This window comes from Thunnus albacares, chromosome 4 (genome assembly GCF_914725855.1).
Source record: "Thunnus albacares chromosome 4, fThuAlb1.1, whole genome shotgun sequence".
Taxonomy (NCBI): domain Eukaryota; kingdom Metazoa; phylum Chordata; class Actinopteri; order Scombriformes; family Scombridae; genus Thunnus; species Thunnus albacares.
In genome coordinates this window covers 29,573,593-29,600,234 of record NC_058109.1, presented here as the reverse complement: position 1 = coordinate 29,600,234, position 26,642 = coordinate 29,573,593, and the positions used below count along the sequence as shown (strand labels likewise).

At 40.4% G+C, this 26,642-nt stretch overlaps 3 protein-coding genes across 3 annotated transcripts; 1 reads left to right on the top strand and 2 right to left on the bottom strand.

Moving 5' to 3' along the window:
• The first annotated feature begins 96 nt into the window (after positions 1 to 96).
• Positions 97 to 4,880, top strand: LOC122980675 (TRAF-interacting protein). The gene is made up of 16 exons (XM_044348905.1): positions 97 to 312; positions 495 to 613; positions 704 to 761; positions 866 to 949; positions 1,076 to 1,115; positions 1,203 to 1,330; positions 1,452 to 1,546; positions 1,812 to 1,925; positions 2,043 to 2,130; positions 2,262 to 2,351; positions 2,437 to 2,525; positions 2,626 to 2,781; positions 2,920 to 2,965; positions 3,071 to 3,175; positions 3,270 to 3,320; positions 4,234 to 4,880. The coding sequence occupies exons 2-16, from the start codon at positions 516 to 518 to the stop codon at positions 4,339 to 4,341; spliced, it is 1,350 nt and encodes a 449-aa protein (XP_044204840.1). The 5' UTR covers positions 97 to 312; positions 495 to 515; the 3' UTR covers positions 4,342 to 4,880.
• On the bottom strand, positions 4,542 to 19,631 carry grm6b (glutamate receptor, metabotropic 6b). The gene is made up of 11 exons (XM_044348903.1): positions 19,201 to 19,631; positions 17,334 to 17,926; positions 13,424 to 13,640; positions 12,539 to 12,674; positions 12,209 to 12,363; positions 11,714 to 11,854; positions 11,421 to 11,621; positions 10,492 to 10,631; positions 9,154 to 9,777; positions 8,764 to 9,075; positions 4,542 to 6,555 (listed from the first exon to the last, which is right to left on the bottom strand). The coding sequence occupies exons 2-11, from the start codon at positions 17,868 to 17,870 to the stop codon at positions 6,316 to 6,318; spliced, it is 2,703 nt and encodes a 900-aa protein (XP_044204838.1). The 5' UTR covers positions 17,871 to 17,926; positions 19,201 to 19,631; the 3' UTR covers positions 4,542 to 6,315.
• A 1,794-nt stretch (positions 19,632 to 21,425) lies between these two features.
• On the bottom strand, positions 21,426 to 26,561 carry comtb (catechol-O-methyltransferase b). Its single transcript, XM_044348759.1, has 6 exons — positions 25,975 to 26,561; positions 24,623 to 24,794; positions 22,384 to 22,501; positions 22,066 to 22,259; positions 21,849 to 21,980; positions 21,426 to 21,775 (listed from the first exon to the last, which is right to left on the bottom strand). Coding segments are annotated over exons 1-6 (798 nt in total). The 5' UTR covers positions 25,977 to 26,561; the 3' UTR covers positions 21,426 to 21,595.
• Between the last annotated feature and the right edge of the window lie 81 nt (positions 26,562 to 26,642).

The window sequence follows — 26,642 nt, the reverse complement described above, 5'->3', positions numbered from 1 at the left end:
TATTTGCACGTTATGACTGTTTGATCCATATAAAAGCGTAGGTGTATCGGAACTGGACTATAAAGCTTTAACAGGCTGCGCGCGCTCCCGCAGACGATCAATTTTTGTTCCCACGGGCTCCTGAACGCACCGTGTGTTTGAACGTACAGCGGGGAAACAGCAGCGATGGAGCAACTATTGTGTTTGTGTTAGCAAGCCAAGTTCTGTCTGAGAGAGTCAGCATAACTCCGTTAAAATGATACATTCATACATATACAGAAAAGACTGATTGAAGATGCTCGATTTCGCGCTGTAACTGAACGTCTTTATTTGGTAAGTATGACGACTGTTGATAAGGCAGCTAACGTCAGCCATAGCTAGCTAGCATGGCGTTAGCTCATGTTAATGTTACAGCTTAAGCTAAAGCTATACACACGAACACAGGTACTCTGAAATAATAACACAGGTTGTACGTTAAGAAGTTTACTTAATACGCTTTTCTGTGTGCTTAACAGGGTGATTTTTGTGGCACAAAAATGCCTATCCGAGCATATTGTACAATATGCTCCGATTTCTTCGATCACTCCAGAGATGTTGCTGCCATCCACTGCGGACACACTTTCCACTATGAATGGTAACTTGTTAGAGAAAGTCAACAATACCACTCATATTTTTGTCACGTTTTAAATGGCTAATTGTTCCCTTTATCTTCTCCTGCTATCAGTCTTCTTCAGTGGTTTCAGACAGCCCCCACAAAAACATGCCCACAATGTCGGAAACAGGTACAGTATGCATACACATGTTAAATTAACTGTTGCACAGTGCAAAGACTGGACCGACTAGACAAAGAGGAAAAACTTAAGACACTGTTGTGCTCTGTGTGTAGGTCAGCACCAGACACATTATCAGCAAGCTGTACTTTGACATTGGTGGAGAGGAGGAGGGCACGACGGACCCAGAAAGCTTGCAGGTACAAATTACATCACCTAAATAATACATGAATTTGATATTCAAGGTTGTTACTGGGACACTGTTTGAGCTGAATTAATTTCTGATATCATATTTTTGGTTCTCATTGTGTTTCTCCCTTCCTTAGAATGAGCTTGATCGAATGAAGGCCCTCTTAAGTTCTAAAGGTAAGATTCGTAACTGTTGTGAGATGATGCTGGTTGATCGTGAAATGTAGACGGCACTAGTTCATTATCTGTCTGATCAATTGGTAGAGAGAGACTGGCGGGACAGACAGAAGGTGGTGGACAGTTTGAAGGACACTGTGGACAAGCAGAGGAGAGACCTGGACAGTGTGCGGAAAGAGATAATTGAAAAGGAGATGCTCTGTTCTGCTCTCAGAGTAAGCCATCTGTTCCTCATCGTTTAAACCCATTTTCTGTGCTGACTCATCTCCCATGTAATCTCTGAGATGGTCCAATGCATTTATTTGTTTTTCATTTATTTAATTTGCCCTCTCACAGAAACAAATGACATACCTGGAGACACAACATAATGATGCTCAGGCTGCCAAGGAGGAGGCCCGCAGACTCAGGACCAAAATGAAAACCTTTGAAAGGTATTAAATAAGTATTTTCATATTTACACTTCTAAGTATGGCCACATTTTGATCATCACAATATATGCTGCAAGTGTACTGGGAAGAAAAACTGTTTTAGATTGTCTTGAGTACCTTAATATTGATTGAATAAAGCTACTTTTGGGGCAGTTGGGGCTCAGCTACTTAGCTAGTATGACAATATTGTTATTAATATCACCCAGTTTCACTTTGCACTGTCTTATTGCTTCCTAAATGTTCACTAATGCTGTTTGTTTGGCTCCAGTCTGGATGTGTTGTTACAGGGACAGAGAGCAGATGTGGAGTCCATGATCAGGGATATGGGTGTCAGTCAGGCCGCTGTGGAGCAGCTCTCCATCTACTGCATCTCCCTCAAAAAGTAAGGAGCCCAAGTCCTGTTGGCCTTAGAAGTGACACATCATTTTCAAAGTCGGAGTGTCAGTCATCATTAATGTGATTTTCCCTGTTATCTCTTCTCTTTCTCTTTTTTTTTTAGAGAGTATGATAATTTAAAGGGAAGCCTTAAGTCTTCAAATGACATGTGTGAGAAGCTGAAGAGAGAAGTGCTCACATCAAACAACAAGGTAACTTTGTTTTGATAAGTCACTAATCATAGAAAAGCACACATTAACACTCTGAGGAATCAATTCATGAATGCACACTGAATGTCTAAAAAAAAAAAAAAAAAATTATTTTTTTTTCTTTTCCATTTTAGTTACAAAAAGCCACAAAGGAGGTGAATCAAAGTAAAGACGATATGAAGTCTCTGCAGAATGATCTGGCCAATGCTGACAAAGAGATCACTGTAAGGCAGAGCCAACAAATTTGCTTCTGGTTTAAATATCAGAGGAATCCATCTTTGTGATGCCTGTATGCATATCTGTCCACAGAGTCTGAAGAAGAAGGTGGAGTTTCTTCAGAAGACTCTGAGCACGCCAACACGGACAAATGAAGCCCTCAGTCGGCTTGTCTTTGAAAGGTCAGCCGCTGGACCGTTCTTCTAACACTTTTACGTATCTTTCATGAAAACATGAGCCATGTTTGGATTTACTGATGAGGTCTCTCTGCCTACCTGTCAGCCCGGCTCCAATGGAGCTGAAAAAGCCTCACCTCCACCAGCCTGCAGACAGCGAGGACATTGACCTCAACATTACCTATGACATCACGACCCCAGATGATTTGGCTAAAAGACCGGCGCGGGTCCCATCCAAGAAGATGCGTCTTGACCCTCCAGTGTAAGTTTTATGCAGCTCATTGTTGGAGTGCGTGAGTCTATCTGTTGTAAAGTGGTTATGGTAGCAGATATTGTCTTTGTATACTAATGAATTAAATAGAAACAGTAAAAATAGTATTTAAAATGCCTCATTTTTCAGGTCATCTGTGTCCAAACAAAACGAGAAAACTTCATCTTTAATCAAGGTAAGTTTTTTAATCGGTATCAACAAGGTCCATTTCCAAATCTGGTGTACATGTAACAGCATTATTTTTTTTTTTTTTTTTTTTTTTTTTTTTTTCATACCTCAGGCTCGAGATGAGGATGTATCCATGGATCCATTTTTGAGGAACTCCCTCCTCTTCAGAAAGAAGACTTTTGGTAGCATGTTGGACCCTCAGAGGAAGCCTGGAGCTGTATGTACAACACAACCTGCACTTCATGTCTGATGTTTTGATATGTCATTTGTCCATATAGTGGTTTGATGAATGAAAATGTTTCCCATTTCAGGTGAGAACTGGTTATGATGGATTAGGAGGACGAACTAAATTCATCCAACCTGTATCCTTTTTCTCTGTTTTGTTGATTATGTTTTAAACAAGTCTTTCTAATTTTGATCATTGACGGCAGAGCTGTTCTTTTTTACCAGTTTTTGTGTTGAATATTCATCTTTGCTGTGTCAGGACTTACATTTTGTGGAATATTGATCCATATAAACTGCCTAGTTATATGTAATAGCACTGTAAATAAGCTTCAGGACATTCAAACCTGACATTCAACAATATTTAAAGCTTCACTAATCAATATTTTTGTATAAATAATGGATCAAATGACTGTGTGATATGAAAGGTGTTGCTTGTAGTAATGAAGACACAAAGAATTACCACCCTGCACTTTCTTTTAGCTGGACCAAGCTTTCAGGGTCTTTTTTTAGCACATTGTTCTGATTTTTTTTTGGCCTGCAACTTCACTCTCATCAACCTTGTTACCGGTCACAGCAGGCAGCTTTTTTCAGCAAGAAAGCTCTAATTAATCTGCCCAGCATCAAACAGATGATAAGAATGAGAATTTAGCAACAAGCCGGTGAACACAGTGAAGCATCAAGCTACTAAAGAGAGCAAAAGCAGAACGAAATGAGAGTTCATATTGGACTTAACATCCACCAGGTGGCAACAAGTTAACTCCAAGAAATGTTAATGTATCTGCTGGATGCAGATGGTAAATAGACAGTTGTTTCAGAACAACTTGATGAGATGTCAATGTTTTGTTTTGTTTTGATTTTGTTCCACTGCCATCAAGTGGCAAAATCAATCAATTAATACAGCTTTAAATAAAAATGCAATTATTTATTATATTAGTTTTGGACAATTCTGGGTGTCAGAGAAAAGTCCTCCAAAAATGATAAAATGATCAGGACAGATAAAACATCTGTAACCTAAACTGCATAATTCCTTAACCAAGCACTGCACTTCAGTCTCCTTTAGCAGAGATTCGCCCACTGATGAAAGCTAAAAGGAAAAAGGTGACCAGGCCTCCACCCAAGATTGCCACTTGCCTGACTTTGGACAGCTTCCTTGAGTAAATGTTGAAGACCTTCGCCCCGGAAGTCGAGGCAAAGGTCAGGACGTCGCGTGTGAGGAGGCATGTTTATGCCGCTCCGGCACATAGAACCAGCCTGGCAGCGGCTCTGCCACTCGGCGCCAAACAGAACTTTCAAACTGCATTTAGAAGCAGTAACTGACCTCCCACTTGACAACAGATGCTGAATTTTTGATGACGTCACCGAACTTGCTGTACATTTCTATTTGTTTTGACATGAACTTGTATGTGGTGACTGTGTTTAACCCTCAGCCAGCTTTTTCTTGCTGATAGTATGTCGTAGTTATGTGGGTGTCTGTATGTGTTTGAGACAAACTAGATATATGAGCGCTCTATTATGTCATCGAATGTTTATCACTGATACATCTTGCAGTAAAAGTTATTTGACTCTATACTTCGAAAAATAATCAGTTATTTTTCGCACTAACGCCTACATGTGTATATAATGGAGGTATTTTTTTTGTTTTAATGGTACTGCCAGATGTATACCAACTCAAATAATAAACAATATTTTTTTATTAAGGTTTGTGTGGGGTCTACAAACAATTCCCTCTTAACTGTGCTTTTATTCACAAACATTTCACTGAGGTGGGCTCTCCTGCAGAGGGCAGTACAAACACTGTTTTCTCACATGAGGATATGGATCTCCTGCATTGTGAGGAAACATGCACTGCACAGGGTAACTGCTGGAACCATTTGTATTGAAAAGGCTGCGCCTGTATAGAAGGAGATCCCCTAGAAAAAAATGTTACTCAAAACACCTTCAGTAAAACCTGAGTTGTACATTGAGATCAAGTAGCAAAAGGTGCACTGCAAATAATATACTGGCAAAGACGAGAGTGTTGTTAATTCAGCCTCATGTTTGCAGAAGTGAAGATTATCAAGTGAAGCTTTCTAATAAGGTTTCCATGCATGAACCTCACAGCAGCCTGTGTGTGATTTTGGCGTGTTGCCATTCAAACTGGCCTTGAGCAGATCACTTGATATTTTCACAAACAATTTGGGGAAATGCCAAACATTGTTTTGCAATGTGGAGAAAAGTACCAGGTAGAACATAAATATCCTGTTCACAATCACTTGTATCCTGTTTGAACCCTTAAATTAACAGTCACTACAATGAAAACCAGTTTGTACCATCATGATTGCATACATTACACTAATTCAAATGAAATGCTTTGTTGCATCAGTGGTTGTATAGTGATGATTTTCTGTGAGTGATCACGGTTATGTGATTATTGGATCTTCCCAGGGGAACTTTTCAGAATCAGTGACAGGACATGGTGGTGCATTTTTAAAAGTGACTTCCTTCCAGTGCAATCAGAAGAAAAGTTCAGAGTCACAACACCCCGTACAAACAATATTTCAAAACATTCATGTACACGTAAAACACACAATCCATGCAGTGCTTATGGAGCCAGTAAACAATATGTTTCATTGACCTCGAGGGATTCCACATACATGTACATCTTCCTGTAGGGCAAAGGTCGCCATTTAAGCTCATCTTTTTTTTCTTTTTTTTTTCCTAAACAGCATTTCCCAGGGAGAATTACAACTAACAATACCTCCATGTCAAGTTGAGGTGTATATGTGGATGTTGTTACAAAAGAGAAAAAAACTTCAGTGTTGCTAGCAGTCCATTCAGTATGGCTCAACATCCTCCTAGTGTCCTCCTTATGTGAAAAGCAATTTTTTTCCATCATATTTTCTGTTTCCTTTCGTGCTTCTTTCCAGATTTTGTAGCTCTGAGTTCTCTAACTAGGTGTAAAAAGAAACAACATCCAGGAACGTCTTTGCTGGTTTCTCAATCCATGTTTCTTACTTAAAGGGGAGAAGAAAAACAAACAATCCAGCAAAAAAACTAAATGCTGATTTTTTTTTTCTCACTGATCAGTGAGGTAATGTGGGCATCAGTGACATTAGGTGATAAATACATGAGCCCAGTTTCATCTTTGTTGCTTCACTGTGATCTGTCCGGCTCGATCTTGGACTCTCCGTTCTGTTTGTCGTTGGACTTGGTGGACAGGTGCGTGGACACGGTGGCCGCCTGCACTACGGCTTTGAAGCTGCGCTTTCTCTTCTGGACGTTCTGCTCCGGGTGGAAGATGATGACGTAGACCTTGGGGATGTAGAGCATGCCCAGTGACACGGTGGCGCTCAGGCTCATGGACACTGTCAGGGTGGTGGTCTGGATGAACATCTGTAACAGAAACATGGCAGGTCAGAAAGACCTGGTTACAGTTCCTGAGAAAATAATTGATAGATTTCTGCACGTTGACTGCTGAGTATCATTCATGATCCATCAGTGTGTGTCATTAAATAATTCATATCATTATGCACAGGTTCAAGAAAAGAGACTATATGTGATCTCAGTTGTCACAATGCAGTCTTTACAATTTTCATTCTAAAGCACAGGAGACAGTGTTTTTCCCCTGATGAATGATTTATGACTTGGTATATGTAGTCAGGAAAGGAGACTCTATTTATGGCCTTTGACCACGTCTACTCTCTGTTGCTCTTCCTCTATTGCAAATCCAACAGTAATAATGAGAAGCGACTTCTCATGAGATCCGCCTCTAATAAATTATGAACTCATTATTCAAGGAAACTGTATGTGTCATAAATAAATCAACCCATATATGCCATAAATAAGATATACAGTATTTGTGCCTTAAATAAGTCATAAATTGTATACTACCCAGCACATATCACATATATATCAGCAGCAGCAGCACATCCTGGTGTCTGAGTCTAATGTCCATACAGTTTCTTTTACCATCCTTGTCTGCTTTTTATCCTTCCCTCTCAGTGATCTCTCCATGTCTATAAGGAGCTGTGGTGTTTTATGAGCAAAGTGCATTGTATTTCTGTGGTTATGGCCCGAGGCGAGCTGAGAGACACAGTGAATGGTTCTTCCATATGCAAATACAGACATGAAGCAGGTGGTAGAAGGTAGATGTGCTCGCCTGCACATGGTCCTGCACATGATGGCAGCATAACAGCCGCTATTTTCATGAGCCAGACAAAAGTTGGGCTCTATATTTAGATATTTTTTCTGAGTGATGATTAATTGAATGGGATGGCTGAATTGGTCTAGGAGGAGTCCCTACCGTCCCTCAGCTCATCTGACCTCCTTTCTCTCCCTCTTTTTCTTAATTCACTTCATTTCCATTCGGAGGAGGTGAAAAGACTTTGAAAGCACCTCAGGCTTTAATTGTTTCAGCCTGACTGATTCTTAATACAGCTCTCTATTAGTCAAAGCATATCTCTGTTTTTCAAATTCTCCCCCAACAGTCTCGTACTTTGTGACGGCAGAAATAGCCCACAAGCTAAATTAAACTCTGCCTTTCAGTACAGTGGAGGCAGGATGTCCTGTGAATACAGCAGGAAGCAAATATGGTATGACAGGCAACAAACTCAGATTTCACTCTAAATATCTGAGGGATTCTGTTACTCTCTTACTATTAGTGTGTTATCGTGTGTTGCATAATTTGTGATTCACCTCAAAACCACTAGCATGTACATTAATATATAGGATGTACAGTAAAGATCCTTGCGATTGATCATAAAGAATAAAATGGAATGATATTTAACGTGACATAAAATGAAGGACTTAACAACTTTACAAACTAATTTATTAACCAATCAATTAATAGATCGTACTAATAATGACTTGATAATTAACTGGACAATAAACGCAGGGATTAACAAAAGACTGGGTGGCAGAATTAATTTCTGTCAGAATTAATTAAGTTGCACGCGTGGTAACGCCGCCTACACATTCAGGTGATGGGGGCTCTTGTTTTTTTTCCAACTTTTCTGAGAAAGAGAAAATAATCTGCAAATTAAACATTGAATGAAATAATTATTGCAGATGTAGCAATCTATTTTTTAATTGCTCTAATTATCAATTCATTTCCGTAGTAATTTATGAATTAATTATTTATTATGAATGTTATTTTCATCTATTCTTTCATGGATTTATTTATTCATTAATCATTTTCACTTTTTTGTCAAATTAAAAAGTTTGATATTAACAGTGGTGAAAGAAGTATGGAGATATTTTAATGAAGTAAAAGTAGTAATACTACATTATAAAAATACTACATTACAAGTAAAGTCCTGCATTTATAATAAGTGTTAGAAGCAAAATGTACAAAGTATAAAAAAGGAAGTGGCTCCTGTAAAAATGTTATTCTATTATTATTATTATTATTATTGATGCATTAACGTGTAAGCAGCGTTTTAATGTTACAGTTTCAGTTTTTCATTTGTAAAATCTTGTATCCATCCCTATTTTTATTGTTCAAAAAATTAAATATCAGTTTATGAGCATTTGCAAAGCCCTTGGATATTATAATACAGACGAAGTGACCAGTATTGCCTTTGAAAATACTGAATTTCCCACCTTCTCGGTAGACTGTGCAGTGCCAAAGAAGATGGGTACAAAGGCCAGCCAGATGATGCAGGTGGTGTACATGGTGAAGCCAATGGGCTTGGCCTCATTGAAGGTCTCAGGAACTCCTCTGCTCTTGATGGCGTACACCGTGCAGGTGATCATCAGGACGATACTGTAGCTCAGACACAAGATGAGCGACAGGTCAGACATGTCACACTTGAGGACCCCGCGAGCAAACTCTGGGTTTGGAGGCTTCTGCTCCTCGTAGTCGATGATGGTGTGGGGGGGCATCACACCAAACCAGATGAACACCCCGAGTAACTGTAAAGAGAGGAGCGCTCGTTAGAGTGTTACAAAGGATCTGACTGTTCTCTGTAGACGAAGTACACACACGCTTACCTGCACTGAGATGAGTATGAAGGTGATAATCAGCTGAGAGGTGGGGCTGATGAACTTCGGAGGTGTGACCGACTTCTTGCCCTGTTCAAAGATGCGGTAGATCCGGTTCGTCTTTGTAAGCATGGCGGAGTAGCTGATGCTCATGCCGAGCCCCAGCAGTAGCCTGCGGAAGGCACACACGGCCACACTGGGCTCTGCAATCATGAGGAAGGTGATGAGGTAGATGAGGAAGATGCCCGTCAGCAACACGTAGCTGAGCTCTCTGCCGGAGGCCCGGACGATGGGCGTGTCGTTGAAGCGGATGAAGGTGACGATGACCCCAGAGGTGGCCAGGATGCCCAGGATTGCCAAGAAGACAGGGATGATGGCCCAGGGAGAGCTCCACTCCAGTTTGATGATGGGCGTGGGCCGGCAGCCTGTACGGTTCTTCAGAGGTCTCATGTCAAAGGGGCACATGTCGCAGTTGAACTCGTCCAGCAGGTACTGGTAGCCATCACAGAGCTCGCAGTGCCAGCAGCAAGGGACGCCCTTCACCATCTTCTTCCTCTCACCAGACTCGCAGGGGAAACTGCACACCGACTCGGGGACCTTGCGATCACCGCCTGACCACTGCATCTCCTCTGGCTGGGATGGATTTACAAACACACACACACACACACACACATTTGTAATAATATAGTTGACATATAGTAAGCACAGACTAAGACTTTTAGAAAAGTGCTATTGAAGGAACCACAAACTAAGAGAAGAATGAACATGATACATTGATGAATGTAAAGGAATAATGTAACATTTTGGGAAATAACCTTATTTGTTTTCTTGCTTGAGAGTTAGATGAGAACACTCATGTCTGTACGCCTACTATGTAGCTGGCTAGGGCCAACAGCCATTTAGCTTAGCATAAAGACTGGAAACAGGAGGAAACAGCTAGGCTGTCTCTTGCCAACTCCAGGAAGTTACTGTGCCTAGTGTAGAAATAGTCTGGCACACGTAAAAAAAAACAAAACAAAAACAATTCTCACACTTTGTATACTTTGGATTTTGTACAGATTCAATAAAAGAGATTTAATATGTTAATTAGTAAGCTTTAGAGGTGCAGGTGGGAAAATTTAGTGACCTTTGGGTAAAGTCAGGCAAGCGTTTCTGTTTCCAGTCCTTATGCTAAACTAAGCTAAGCTAAATGGCTACTGGCTCTAGCTACATACATGTAGTTAGCCTACAGACATTACGGTTTTATCACTCTTCTCATCTAACTCTTGGCAAGAAAATGAATAAGCGTATTTCTCAAAATGTCAAACTGTTTATTTAAAGTTCAAGTTGACCAAAAGCAATATTTACATTGAGTCGTAGGTGGTTTGTCCATTGGCCAATAACCCTGTAGCCAGGGTTGCTGACATTCGACAGCTGATACTGGAAGATGTCATATCGACCAGGAGCGTCTCCATTCTCATTGAACATCACACCTGTTCCTGCACTGCCTGTTTGTTGGAGACAGAGTTTTAATGACCTGTGTGCTATCAAAAACAGCAAAGTAGTGAGTCAGGGGGGACGAGGAATACAAACTCTCTAAGCTGGAAACATGCACCTCCATCTTTAGTGGCAGAGAAAACACCCACATGCTGTTGAATACAGCTTGTGTTTGCTTTCTTCAGTCTTGTGCAGTCATGGGAAAACTGAGTGCAAGATGCTCTTTAGTGAAGGCTCTCCTCCACGCATACGGTCTTTCAGTGCACTCTGCTCTGTTGCCCTAACGTGATTGAATGTTCCTCTCAGCTCCCTGCAGGCGCTCAATCAGAAAAATCTTCCATACAAGCCAAGGTCATCCAGCAAGAGGAGAGCAGTAAATAGGGTGCTTTCATAGAACACTTTTTTTTCCTTTTGCCAAACTGACTTTTTTATGAAAGACTTGGATGAAAAGCAGGAGCGTTGTGTATAGGGAAGAGCGAGTAGGCAGCCCTAGGGAGGGGACGTGCTTTGAAGAAATGTGCTGTGTTCCATAGCTAGGTACATTAGCAGAAACATCTCAAGGCTTCCGTCGTCAAGCTGACCTCCCTTCTACTGTTTTCTTTTTAAATTTTTCTTCTTTTCAAATCTGCTGCAGCCATGGTGAGCAGTAGTAGAAAAGCAACATTTTTTCCAACATAAGTCCACCATCTTTCAAGGTTTTTCCTCCAAGAGAAATTAAAAGTTTGATTCATCAGAATCATGACATGTTATGAGCAAGATAAAAGAAAAATAACCACACAGATTAAATGTTAACAGCTCACCATTGAAGTTGACAGAACGAATGTATTGGAGGAGCATCCGTCCTTCCACAGGGTCCATCTTCTCGCAGACACCCATGTAGCCAGGACACAGGTCCATATGCATGCTGTGCAAGGCGTGGGCCATGGCATATACAGCGTCAATCACAAACTGCACCTTGCCCTCCTGTTCGTACTGAGAATCTCGACTGATTCTTTCTTCACCTGGCGGACAACAAAAGTGTCATATAGGTGACAATGAAGAGACACAACTGCTCAGAGAACATGTATCCCCTGTAACATTGTATCATACTTACTTGTACATTTTCTTCTACCAAGTTCATATTTGACACCAGGGCGAGTTAGTTTGCACTTGAAGTCGTCTTCCCAGAATTCTGCAAACCAGATGTTTCTTCTGTTGTTTTCCAGAGATCTCGAAGTGAAGTACTGGTCAAACCCTGAATCATATCACAAAAGGGTCGTATTTAATATATTGTGAAAATGGCACACATCTGTTGAAACACAGCACTCATATCATGTCAATCTATCAGTAATCATACTATGCTAAGATCAGCAAAAAATATCTATTTCTTACGCCTTGAATGATGGCTGTGTCTCAGTTTTTTCATTTATTCCACACTAGCCCTTTGAAGCATCAGTGACAAGGCAGAAATATCACTATCAGACGTATCAATCATTAATTTCCTTTATTTATTGCCTTGATATTGGACTCATCCATCAACGTCCAGTAGATATTCTGTTGCATCCAGTTGGTTAGAGTTAGATACTTTGATTTAATAAATTTTTCCTACCATCAATAGAGGCTCTTTTGGGCAGGATTGTGACTGCACCTTCGGCCACCTCCTCCAGGTCTTGAATGGGGGAGTTCTTTGCCCCCCAGCTGTCAGAGCCAACAAACAGGAAGTGACCTGTCAGGTTGGCCTTTTTGGCAGCCTGCAACACTCGCCTGGAAGGAGACAGATTACACTTCATCTCACCATTTCTAATTAAGTGTGCTTATCAAACAGGAAATGTAGGTGGTTGGATGCAGTCAAATACAATTATATATAAAACTGTGTGCACATTTCATCATCAGACTGATTTCCTTTCACTGATATGACGTGCAACAGAGCTTGACTAACTTGATGTCGTCCTCATTGGCAAAGATGATGACCCCGCGGGCGTTCGATGTCTCCATCAGTCTCTTGATGATCTTTTCAAACTCCCCTGGTCTAGGCTCTCTGGGAATCTTTATGGACTGTGCAATACACAGCCCTCCTGTGTCACACATATAGAAACATGTTGTCATTGCCATACTTTCTGGTTATCTCCCCTCTGTGCACAATATAATATCAACAATATCTACTACAACAACGTAGCCAGTATTGAAACTATGAACTATGTCTCCATGTCAACCGAATTTCAAGGCAGTTAATCTAATGATTGAGTCATTGAGACATTTGACTTTTGACATTTAACAGAACCACAAATGTCAACCTCATTGTAGCAAGGGGCCACCAAAGTCACCAGGGTTCATCATCCGGGGACCGTGATTGTTTGTACAAGATTTCGTGCTGATTCATTTAGTAGATTTTGAAATATTTGACTGGAAAAGTGAAAATCTTTGACCTGTTGTGGTATTATAGAAAAAGTCTGATGATTACAAACTTCAGTAAGATTCATCGTCTGAAGACCCTGGATGTCTTTACAAAATTTCATGGCAATCCATCCAATAGTTAAGATATTTGAGTCCAGAAACAAAGTGATGATTGGCAGTGAGATGTAAGATTGGCATTGCCATTCTTACAGAGATGAGCTGTCCAGCATTAACGATGTTTGATGATATGGAATTTGAACTCTAGTAACAGCAACTGAGCTTTTAAACCCACATGAGATGGTTATTTCTGTTTGCCCTGTTAGTCCTTGTGTATTAAGGGATTTTTAATGAGTGAGAACAACACAGCTTGATAAATGAATAATCCCTTATTGTCACAGAAGTGAATTCAAATCACAGACAGACACACAACCTGCTTCTCTGGATATCTGTTGGAAGGCATCAACGCCACTTTCTCCATAGTTGCCCTCGGAGGCCAGCGTGGAGACATAGTTCCAGCCCATGGCTTTGACAATGTCCAGCATAGCCTGGGCCTGGTAGGAGTCAGGCGGCACCACACGAGAGAAGAACTCATAGCGGCTGTTGTCGCTCAGCTCCGGGGCAGTGGAGGCATAGCTGATCTGGGGGATCTGAGACATACAGATGGGTCAGTGGTGACGAAAAGATTAGGTCAAGTGGAAAATATGAGCAGCACTGATTATTAGGCCAATATGAGAATATGTAGGTAAAAAGAATGACAGGGAGAGGCAGTGAACCATGCCAGAGCATGATGCACCACTTACTCACAGACAAAAACCTTAAGAGTGTCTGGCGTTCCACATTAATGCTGTGAGCTGACAAGTTGCAGGACACTAATGTCCCAAAACTGCACTATCATAGAGAGCGTTCATCTCTTGAACAGCCTGTGTTCTCAGTAATTCTCAGAACTGAGACAAATTTGCATTGTGATCTGCACAGAGCTGATGTGCACTGAGGATATGGCCAACTTCACTGTGAAATACAGATGGTAGGAACCACAGCTGTAAAAGCATTTGTTTGGGAGGGAAAAAATGGATGAGAAGATTAATTTACTGGTGTGCTACTTCTTTAATGACACAGTTTATGTCAACGGTCTCAACCCTGACCCTGCTAATGCTGGTCCCCATGCGTGGCTTAACGTCGGGCCCTCTGGAGTGACGAGGAGAGAAAGGTAGACACAAGGGGTAGTGAAGGGAGAAGGAAAGAGGAGCGAGAGAACCATTTCACAGATTATCTGGAAGGATTATAGGGGTTTTAGTCAAATTACGTTAAGCACAGAGGGAGAGACAGAGATCAAGAGACTAGAAAAAGGTTAGCATTTCTCAGCTGTAAGCCATACAATATATTTAATTCTGATGGCTGCATGCAGCTTAAATTTGCTGCTCTCCGTTAACCCCATCAAGCTCTGGTCTTCCTTCCCTTTACAGACCATATCCTCAACTGGGGGTAAACTCTCCCGCCTCTGTGTGTGACTGACAAGTCCACTGAGTGACATATGACATCAGTGACCACGGGAGTCTGTGTCAGCATCTCCATGGCCAATCAAATCAGTGTTTGCGTACAAATTTGTAATGAACAAGACAACATAATCCTTTCCAAATTAATCCCACAGAAAGCATCTGTACCAATTCACTCTCTAAAATCAATCAGCCGTATCAGTGACACAAGGATCCCCTTACAGCCCGGTCCTGCTGAGATCTCACACATCAGTAGGTGATTTAAAACTGTCCGTAGTATTCTAGGATCCAAGCCAAAGAGATTTGATTGTGACTTGATGTTCCTATTAAACATTAAGTCATAAGCATAAACATATTATACTGCAAGGGTATAAGATAAAGAAATGATGACAAGCAAGAGCTTTTATGATTCTTGATTGGTGTATTATGATCAAATGTTTATAGTATTGTTTACTGTTTATTCAGTATTCAAGTATTAAATGTGCCTCCAGTCACATCATGAAATGTTCAGGGAAACTAGATAACAGGATAAATGTTTTCCTTGCATTTCCTTGCAAATTACAATTTAACATCACAGTCTGCCGTTGCTATGACTTCAGTGATGGAGTGCACTGAAATATTGGATGGCATTAATTAATAGCTATTATTCTGATCAGAGCTGCAACTAGTGATTATTTTCATTATCAAGTTTTTTGTTTTTGATTGATTGTTATATCTATAAAATATAAGAAAAACAGTTAAAAAAAAAAAAAGTCCAGTTATGTCTTAAATTTGCTTATTTTGTCTAACTGTCAGTCAAAATCCCAAAGATATTCAATTTACAATAATGTAAAACAGAGAAAAGCACCTTTATTAATAATCTGTTGATTGACTGATTAATTAATTGTTTCAGCACAAATTGGGAATTTCATAAAACCTTTGTGGAGAAAAGGTGCTGAATAAATATACAGTATGTGTTGTAATTGAACCAGCTCAATTGTAGATGTGTAATGATGTAAACTCCATAAATTGATTTAAAAATACACTATGTTTTTTTTTTTTTTTAATGTAAAACAGCCTTCATCTGGGCCAACAGTTTGTGCTCACCTCTTTCAAAACCAACTGACATGATAACAGTATGTCTTGCAGATGCTGAAACATCTCCTGCTGTGGTTAAGAGCAGATGTTCACTGTACACTATAGTGAACATCAGTCTAGAAGCATCCACAGTCCGGAGAGCAGCACATATGGACGGTGGGAGGAAACACACCATTTAGCTAAATCTACTCCACACCGGCCAGGCCACAAGTTGCTGTTATCCTGGAACCAATGTCATCCCGCTGCCCTGATGCTCTATTTTCAGCCCAGGGTCCTGAGCTGCTGAGAGGGGCTTAGTGGAGGTTGGGATCTATAATTCTGTAGTTAACATCTGCCCTGTATGCAAGCTGCTGCTCCTTGGCTGTCAGCTCACATCCTCATCATAAGGAATGCTGCAACAAGTAGCATCCAGGAAATGTTTTGATTTTTATTTGATTTTTTTATTTCTTTATCTCACAAATTCAGCTAATTCAACCCAGGTTGGTATTTATTTTTAGACATTTCTAGGTTTCTGGCAGACTATGTCAGTAAGGCGATGAGAACATGACATAATGTGGGATTTACACAGACTCAATGTCCCATCATTGCTATAAGCAGTGTAATCAATTATCAAAGGTCAATCATCTGTACAAAAAAAAAAAAACCTCAACTGAACACATAACACGGATTAGCCTGCAGAGGCCACCTATGACAATAGATTTACAATCCAGTGAATTATACATCATTTAAAATGACCTGTTCCAAAATCATGTCAGGTTGAATATGTGCTGAATGTGTGTCTCTGTGTAGCAGCAGTACAATGATAAGTGCAATATTACTATTATTAAGTATCTCAATGAGAGGATGTTATTAAGGTCCACATTATCATCTAAGAGGAGACTCATGAATAACATTCACACATGCAACTATATCTGCAGTGAGCTACATGAAGAATACAAACAAGCACAGATAAAGTTAAATAAGATAGAAGGTAAAAGTCTGAGCCAGTTTAATCACCAAATCAATCTCAAAAGCAGAATTGTGTGTGTGTGTGTGTGTGTGTGTGTGTTTGTGTTTGTGTTTGTGTTTGTGTTTGTGTTTGTGTTTGTGTTTGTGTTCAGGCAGTTCCTTTTTCTGGGCAAAGCTGGTCACTGATATCACTAAATGATGTTAAACGTACAAAATACTGGGGACATATTCCTGAGTGTTGCACCTGTCGTGGCACAGTCCCAGCTGACTCACAGTTTGAAAATCATTCTCTAACTCAATGATTCCCAGTTGTTTTTGGCATGACCACTCAAAATGAAGCAATTCTACTTGTGACCCCTAATCACAGGTTTGGGGGGATGGGATTCATGTCATTCACTTGAATGACAGTGTGGACATGGGTCATCAGGAGTTGGACCAAAGAGTGATTTTTACCTCTAGGATTATTTCATTTGAGGGACTTTTAAGAGGCCTGAAAAGGTGAAAGTATGTCAAAAAAAAACAGACAAGATTAGAGAAAAGTCAGAAAAATAAACATAATTTTATATGACAGGATTGTATGATTTTCTTTCTTATCCCTTTAATCATCCCAGGGCTTCGTTAGATTTATTTTGAAACCCATAGGGGGTCCCGCCCCCCAGGTTGGGAACCACTGCTAACTCCTTTGTGAATAGATTAAAAGAGGAAGGGATAATGGCTTTCACCTGGTTTAACCTCATCAGCTTACTTACTGAAAAGAGGAGCTGTCCCAAATTTTTTGCCCTTTCACTTTTAAATGAAGAGAGTTAATAAAAGAAGGCTCACCGCAAACAGTCTGAGCACGTTGGCCACCATGATGGACACAGAGCTGCCAGATGCCCCGATCACCCCGACCACCCTCTCTGGTTTGGGGATGATTGGAGGCTCCCCATTTGAGCAACGCACATCTGAGTTGTCCTTCTGGATCAGGGCCTGGACAAAGGTGAGTGACTGCTCCAGGGCGTAGGTATCTCTGGAGCAGGTGTCCAGGATCCGGGCCCCCAGAGTGATGTTAGGCAGCAGGTCTGGGTCGCTGTTGATCTGGTCCAGGGCGTACAGCATGGCCTCCAATCGATGGATCCCCTTTTCTCTCTTGATCTCCCCGCAGGGCACCCCAGCAGGCCCCCGCGAGTGCACCGGGAACAGCCCACCCAGTTTGATGTCACCCTCGATTTTGATGGATTGGGGCTGGTTGCCCTGCTGGGCCCATGAGCCCGGAATGATGCCCACCAGCAGCACCCACAGCAGCCCAGACCATATCCTGTATCTGGACGGTGTACAGAGCCGGCAGCACTGATGGGATGAGCGGGCATCTGATGTCATGATGATGACCAACAGAGGTACTGACAGCACCAGGCCACTCCCTCTACCTTTGACACCTGGAGAAAGTCAGAAAGGGGCTTTAAGGTCTGATTATCATCCATCGTATTTTTGTATCATGTCCATCATCGTTTTACAGCGATCAAGAAAACTGTCAAACTGCTGGCGTCCCCAGTACTCCCCTTAAGTTTCCACTTACTGTAGGAGCTTTAAAGTTATATAAGCTTTATTTCCACAATGACCACATGACATTATAAGCTGTATTTTTGTTTGGTATATCACATCAATGAAGCCATATCAGAAATATTTACAAAAAAAATGCAATTTTTTAATGCTTACATTACATGATATTTTAAATTCTAGATGTCTTTATACAAATTTCCCTGTGATTCTGCATAAAATATTTTGTATCATTGGCATCTTCAGTAGGATTTTGTATATATAGAAATTAATATGTAGAAGTTTCTGTAGTTTTTCTTTTATCTTTTAAAGGGTTCTGTGGGTTTGAGCATTACCTCTGTACAATTTTCTTAAACTGCACCTGTAGTTCTGAAATAAACGTAAACATCTGTTTTGGTGCATTAGAACAGAGTTGAGAAAAAAATAAGAAAATAAAAATATCATATACTCTATATTATATTAAATTTCAATTATTTGTGTATATTATTTGAAGAGACTGTGTCTAAGGACAAGATTTTCGACAGCACGGACAACGACTCAGAATGAATATTGGAAGCTTTTATCATGCAGAGCTGAGAGCCCATGATGGAAAACACTATAAATTTTGCAGAACAGAAAACATCAACTGAACCATTGCAGCATTTCATGCTCCAAAAGCTGGAGCAGGTTAATTATATCTGCATGAGGATCATGGACAAAATCCACTGTCATCATTCACACTAAAGCAGAATCATATCCAATGGAATGTAAAAATTAAATTGCTGAAAGCGCAAATTTATTTAAAAGTTTCCCAGCAGAATTTGGGCACTAGAAAAATATTTGAGTGTTTATGAACTAACTTGAAATTGTTGAAATCTTACATCAAAATGTATAACATGAATTAGACATACATATTGACAATTTGCATGCTTACAGATTTACTTTCTTTTAAATTGCAATCCATTATTTATGATGCTGCATCTTTCTGTTTTTCTGTACCGCACTTGTGAAGTTGAGTTCATGGAAATCAGTTGAAAAGATTCTCAAAATCAATAAGACCCAAATGTGAATCAAAGCTGTATAATGCAGCACAACTTTTACAGGTTGACAATTTTCCTCTTATTCCAGTCAACTTGCAAGTAGAAAAAAAAAATCATATAAAGGCACTTCTTACCTGCCCATTCTTCATTGAACAGTCTTGATTTTATCCATTACATGAGCTCTTCCAAACAGGCCTCCATCCATGGTGATTATATCTAGAGACAAGGCTCTCCTCTCCTCAACAAAAGTAAATCCTCTATCATCTCAGCCTGTGTGCACTCTCAAAAATAACTATAACCAGACTAAAAACAATGGTCTAAAAAACAAGTAGTTGTGATTTCTAAAAAAACAAAATGAAACACTGACTTTTGAGGCTTTAGGGTGTAGTATCATGGCAGAATGAGGGAAAAGTGGAAAAAAAGCGCAATATTACAGCAGTGAGATTCTACAAATCACTGCCAAATCCCTTAAAAGCTCTCTCTGTCTCTCGTTCTTTTCCCTCTGTGTGCATCTCTGTCCAGGCACTCCCCCCTCCTCACTCTCTCCCTCTCTTTCTCTCTGTTGAACCCTCTCCTCGCTCGCTCTCTCAGTGCACTAATGGCCACAGATTGGGATTATCATGCAGGCGTCTGTGAAGAAAGCACTAGGTGGACTAGCCCATATATTTTTTTTTTCATACAGCTGAACCAAATGCAGAACCCTCCCCCCCACCAGTATGATGGAACTCTGTCACTTTGAGAGATTAGATGAGCAGCGATTTGATTCATACTCTCACATACTAACATGTCCTACACACACACACACACACACACACACACGCACACACGCACGCACACACACACACACACACACTCCCTCTCTCTCTCTATCTCTAACACACCTGTCAACACTGGCACAATGGTAGAGAATATCAGTGCAGAAAAAAAGGTTTCTGCACCACAGAATGCAGCTGGATTAGATTTATTATTGATTTGAGTTGATGCTGTGGGAAAAGCAGCCCCCAGATCACTTTGCAGTTCATCACCTGTCAATTACAAGCTTGAAAATATTATCACTACTGCCGCCTACTGTACCAATACATACATCTCAAAGAGTGCTTCAAGGATTGAGACCCCCACCATCTGGTTTTACAGAGGAAATGAAGCACACGACACATGATTTCCCACAAGTTAAACTCTCACCTTTACAAAGATTAAAAGTATCAGGAGGGCAAGGTGTGCTAAATTTTAAAAAAATATGTTATTGGTCTTTCATTTTCTGTGCCGTTTGTGTTGGGCTCAACCCATAATTGGGGCCTGTGTGGCACTCAGCTGAAGAAGACATTGTTCATCCTGACCAACGTCCCTTTGAAATTAGCCAAAGATAAGTTTGGCCTGTTATTAGCAACGGTGTTGTTTGGTGCCTTGTATGCCAGGGACTTAAAATCAACAATAGATGGCAGGTAGATACTCCAATATCTTATAACCATGACCCTCTTGTAGGTGGTCATCTGATTAGTGAGGGAGTCCTCACTTTAAAAGATATTGTTGGACAAGATGGTCTGCTTACTTTCCAATTTAATTCCTCCTTTTTTTTCTACTTACTATTACGCACTGCACTACATGCTTATGGAAAATCCTTAAGTAAACTGCTAGAGGAATAAACTCAGGGCTTTACAAATTTATGTTAGAATATAAGCAATTGGCACTTCCTTTAAATACTTTATGGTAGCAAGACTTATCTGCCTTTAAAATAAACCTTAGCAGTCAAATGGCACTCTTTCATCTAGGAACTCCGATGTCAAATGATCCATTATAAATTCAAAATAAGTAATACATTCGCTCATTTTGCTCTAATGGCATGCCAGGAACTTTTATACATATGGTGACTTCATTCACTAGCTGCCTCAAGCGCTTTTACTAGATTGCACCAATTTGTAATTATCACTATCACAAAAGCAATTGTGGTTAATCAGCCTCATGTCAGCAAAAGAGATGATATCTGTATGGAAACCGCCACACATTATCCAAGTGGGAGTGGTTGCTTTCATTTTTGGGTGTAGTATTTCTAGAAGGCTCTGCAGCAAAAATTCATGGTGCTAAAATCTCCAACTGTGCACACTTAATGTAAGTTTATTTTGTACTTTTTTTCTTGTTTTGTTTTTTCCACCTGCCATGTACTGTGTGTATACTAAAATATATGTTTGCATGTATTGATTTGCAGTTCTGCTACTCCCCTTCGCAAGTTGTGAACAAACATTGCAAGTGGACATTATGTATGGAAGGATGCATCATTGGTGTGACTCTAGTGAACCAAAAGAAGGCATGCTATTGACCCATGTTCTGTTTACAATAAAAACACACAAAAAATCCAAATGACTTGTTTTTCCTTCACTTTTAATTCCAAGTTAACACATTCAATGACATATTAGAAAAACAGATTTGCCTCTTGCCCATGACATCAGGCAAGCCTGCACAGTCAACCCAAGACAATGAAGGTCTACTGATTTACTAGTACCTTTGTAATACATGACACCTTTTTGTTAAAAACTACCCTAAGAATACAGACTTCTCCAAGCCATCCTCCACTTTGGTGTACTCCAGGTGAGATTTGAAGTACTGGCTCTCATATTGCGGGCTGCTACGGATGTACTCCAGGTACTCAGGAGCTCCAGGGCAGATGACGTTGTCAGCCAGCAGGATGCTCCCTTTCCTGAGGAGGCCACACTCCTGATGACAAAGCAAAGTGGGTGTCAAAAAGAGTTTATATTTGATAAGTATAACATGAGCATAAAAAACTTGCCTCTATCAACTTTGTGTCGGGAAGGTAGCGATCCTTCCAGTGATCCAGGAAAACCAAATCAAATGTTTTCACTCCAAACTGCTCCTTCATTTTTGGGATCAAGTCACCAGAAGCTCCTTCAACTAACTGCACCTGGAAGAAAGAGATGCACTGTCTTCTGACCTGTGCACACTGATTCATTTGTCTTTTCAGTTCATTTAAAGACAGCAGGGTTTACCTTGTCCTCTAGGCCTGCCCAAGAAATGACTTGACGAGCAATAGCAGCAAAGTCTGGGTTAAATTCAAGTGTGATGAGCTTGGCATGAGGGGGAAGCAGGCTGGCGATCCGCACCGTGGAGTAGCCACAGTAGGTTCCCAGCTCCAACACAGTGGCTGGGTTTATCTCAGACACCACTGAGTCAAGAATGCAGCCTGTGGCAAACAACATGGATATAAAAAAACAGAAAAAGGTGATATTAAAACATCTAACTGGGTCAAGTGAGGTAAGGATTTTACACCTGAATGCACACAGTCATATCACAGACTTAATCAGTACCTTTCTCATCCCCCACATTCATGGCCCACTCCTTATGTCTGCAGAACTGATCGATGGCTTGGACCACGCTGCGAGGGTCTCCTCTAGTGGCGTTCTTCTGTACTGCACCCAGGAGCCGCTGAAGAGAGGAGTTGGGGGGGAAATAACACTTGGCAATAAGGTTATTTTATTAAAGGCCATTAAGGTGTCACTTAACTGTCGCCCCAGATACATAAGTTAAATGGTTAAATGGTAAAAGAAGTTCCTTACAGGACAGGATTCATTGGAAATGTTTCAGCCCAGAGTAGTCTTCCTCAGGCAAATACATGAAACTTTCAACAAAGCTGAAATGTTTTGACATAAAGATAACACGCATCAGGATGGCTGACAGAATGGACTTTCTTAACAGCTCTTAACAGTTCTTCTTTTCACTCTTTTATCATCAGATGGACTTTTGTATGTATCAAATCTCTCTTATGTATGTACATACAGTATATTTAGATTTTTGGGGGGATTTTAATTGAATTTTTCTGCCTCATTCTCCTGCTTTCAGTGTCGTTTATGACCTTTTATTGTCTTTACTTTCCTAACTCTGGAAAAGGGTCTATGGTCTATCAATAAACTATCATTATTATTATTTATTTTACTGTTATTCATTTTATCATTATTATATGATGTTATAAACCTTCTCATTCCCTTGAATGAGAAAGTGTGTCCAAACCTTTGCCTGATTGAACCTCTTCTCTTTGTGGGCTTTATGGGCACATACAGACTAGACTTGACTGACTCCTTCACTCTCTTAGTAGTTTTGTTACACTTGTTATGATGGGAACACTTGCATCTGATTGGTTTGTGTACATAGAGTTTGTTGTCCTCAGCAAGTGTCCAGCATACTGTCAAACTTCAACATGAGCAGAGGATAAAGTTAACAGAACACAGTATACTGTACATTATTGGGTTCCTAACTGTAGGAAGCCCTGTCTACAGATTTAAGTGAAATGTTATAACTATAGAAGGTTATGGTTCATACATTTTTTGTTATTATCTGTTAATTGACGATGGCACATTTCTGACATGATCAAAAGGCAATGGGGCCTGTGCTTTGGGTTTTTTATTAGGTTTTTTGTGTTTGTTTTGTTTTGTTTTGCTTTAATTAGGGACAGATGAAGAAGAATCAGCCCTGATTAATTAACACAAAGAAACAGAGGAAAAAACACTTTTCAGTAGACAATAAACAAGCATGAATGGACATGTTTGTATATCCATGTACTATTCACTGTTTACTTTTTGGTGTATGGGTGTATGCATGTGTTACATGCTGGGGTTGATGTAATTATAAAATACTTTTTATCTTTTCATGATTGTAATATTGGATCTTTTTATTAGTTATTTGTTATTTGCTCAATTTCTGACACATGCAAAAATTTTCTTTGGTACGATTATGTCTTGTAAAACTTGCTATTTCGGGAGTCACTATTAATGCAACAAATGCAGGCAGGACCTGTTGTCATAGCAGGAAAAGCGCAGGTGCAACTAATAACATTAACGATGGTTCTGTTCCAGTCAAGGGCCCCACTGAGCCAGCTTGCACAAAAGTAGGGCAGTGGGACATCTAAATGGGATGCAGTTGTTATTGTGGTATTAGTTACACCTGCAAAGGGCCTTTTGTTTCATGTTAAATCCACTCCTGAACTGCACCTGTCTTGTTTTCTTAAACACCAAGAGAGCCTGGATAAAAACAAAGGTCTGTCTGAGTTTTTACACCACTCTGTGAAAATTTTTTTTTTTCCTTTTCCAATAAAAGTGCAATTTTACTTGGTCACATTATCACATTCATGTGTTGAAAAAATATCATTAATCAGGATTTAGCCACGCTAGCGGTGCGGTTCTACAGATGACAATGTCTGTCTGTTGGTCAGTCAGTCGGTCGACATCGGTCCACCACTTTGTTTCAGACTGAAATATCTCAACAACTATCAGATGGCGTGCCATGATTCTTGCACAGACATTTATGGTCTTCAGAGGATAAATCCAAATGACTTTTACGTCTCCCTGACCTTTCCCCTGGCGCCACCATAAGGTTGACATTTGTAGTTTTAAATGAAATATCCCCACAACTATTGGATGGATTGTTATAAAATATCCATCCTTTTGCTCCTCAGGATGAATTGTAATAACAGTGGTGATCTCATCATCAGGTCAAAATTTGAATTTGTCCAATATTTTGGTTTATGACCACATGCAATCGACACTCCCATACCTGTGGACGTGTAGACTGGGTCAGCGTGTCCAGCATACGCTCCACTATGACATCATGCCAAATCAGAGCCAGTCCAGCATGATACTGCACAGCGGTGGGGATCACCCATCTGTACAGAACATACAGGAGAGCTGCTCCACCGGTGCAACTGTAAAAAAGAGTCAACCACATCCTACAAACAAGAAAGAGAGGGCATAAACATTAACTCAACATGGTTAGATGGTTCTGGTTAGAGGCTGGGATAAATGAACCAGAAAACACAGACACACAATGCAATAACAACACATCTGCATGAGGTGAATGAAAGCTCTCATATCTACCCTCACTCTTCCTCTCTCTTTGTGTTGGACTAATGAGATGGGTGTTTACTATTCAGTGTACCACTTCTGATTTCATTATCTGTTGCTGCTGCTGCTGCCAGGTCCAAGCTGCACACTCACACAATCTCAATGTGATGATATCACTGTGGGATATCATTTAATATCAACTGCAATAAGCACACAACACAGCGCTTTTTGTGTAGTTTCTTGAGCACAGATGAATTAGAGAAGAACAGAGCGAAAAGGAGGAGAACAGCACAGCCAGAATCCTGAACAAGGACTCTTGTGGGAAAGCAGTGATGCTGGAAACGGATTCACCTTGCAGTAATAATGCAACTGTGAAAGACCAATGGTAGTTGAGGTAATTCCTTTTGATTTGGAGTTTGAGTTGCATGGCAACTGGCTGGGGGTTAAGAGCTGTGTCACAAAAGGCAGAGCACTGGGACTTTAACCTTTACTTTGGCTTCCTCCTAGCATATACATAACCAAGAGGCCCAGAAAGAGAAACGCAGAGTATTCCTGGCAGGGCTTCTTGGCACACACACATACATCTTTAATCACCTCCAAATGTAGAAATGATTGAAGGGATGTGTAGGGACACTTGAAGGAAATACACAATTGCATAATACAAAGTTACATCCTGTGCATACAAACCAAATTCACTCTCTGTGCAAATAACATCAAAGGCTCTCAAATAAAAGAATAGGAAGGAGAACAAGAATATGCAGGTTATTTAAAATCCCCAAAACTTGTTCATTATTGAAGATATAACAAATCATTAGTTTTGAAAATGTCATGACTGAAGAGTATCACAGCAATGTCAGGTTGTTACTAAATCTAACATGTGGTGGGTCTCCACAATATTTCATTGTAGTAAGAGTGCACAAACTCTACAGTCCAAAGCGAAATTAAAACCAGATGGAGTCTTGTTCTCCCTTGAGCAACACAGGGGCAAACACTTGTTAGGCACAAAAAACCCTCCTGCATTTTTAAAGGGTCTCTCATTAAAATCTAATAGAAAATCAGACTTACATGTGTAGGCAGGCAGCGCTCCCTGTCCTCTTCTCACCTCTCTCTCCTCGCTGCTAGAGGAAAACTGACTTTCCCAACATCCGGACATATGCCTGCGTTTACATGAGACTAACTCCTCCCTCCGCTTCCTGCCATCCCCCTCTCTCTCTGGACTCTGTGAGAGTGCAAGGAATGCACAACAGACCAAATCTAACTCACATGCTTGACATTAATGATTTACTAGGGCTCATTTTGAGTGCTGTTGCGACAAACACTATTTATTATTTCTAGATGTTAAAACCGATATTTAGCAAATGCTGAAGACCTCATTTTTTATTTTGATTACATTTTCACCCTCTTCTCATGTCACAACGGCTGCCTCAGTGTGATAATTTGTTACTCATTCTGTCCCTCCATTCTGCCGCTGCTCACTTTCCCCATTTAATCCTTAAATCAACCTGTCCTGCCTCAGTGTCTGTCTTCGGATCTGTGTATACACATCACGTGACAAAAGTGTCTTAAATAATCCGAAAATTGCCGAGCCCTTTTCCTCGTTGATTCATCCAGGTAATTCTTCAGATTGACATTTCTGAGATGGAGTGCTGTCAGAAAAAAATCCAGTTTTGCAGCAACCTGTACTGTGTTTCTTCAAGGTGTGGTCTTTTCATTACTTGTCTTAGAAATAACTA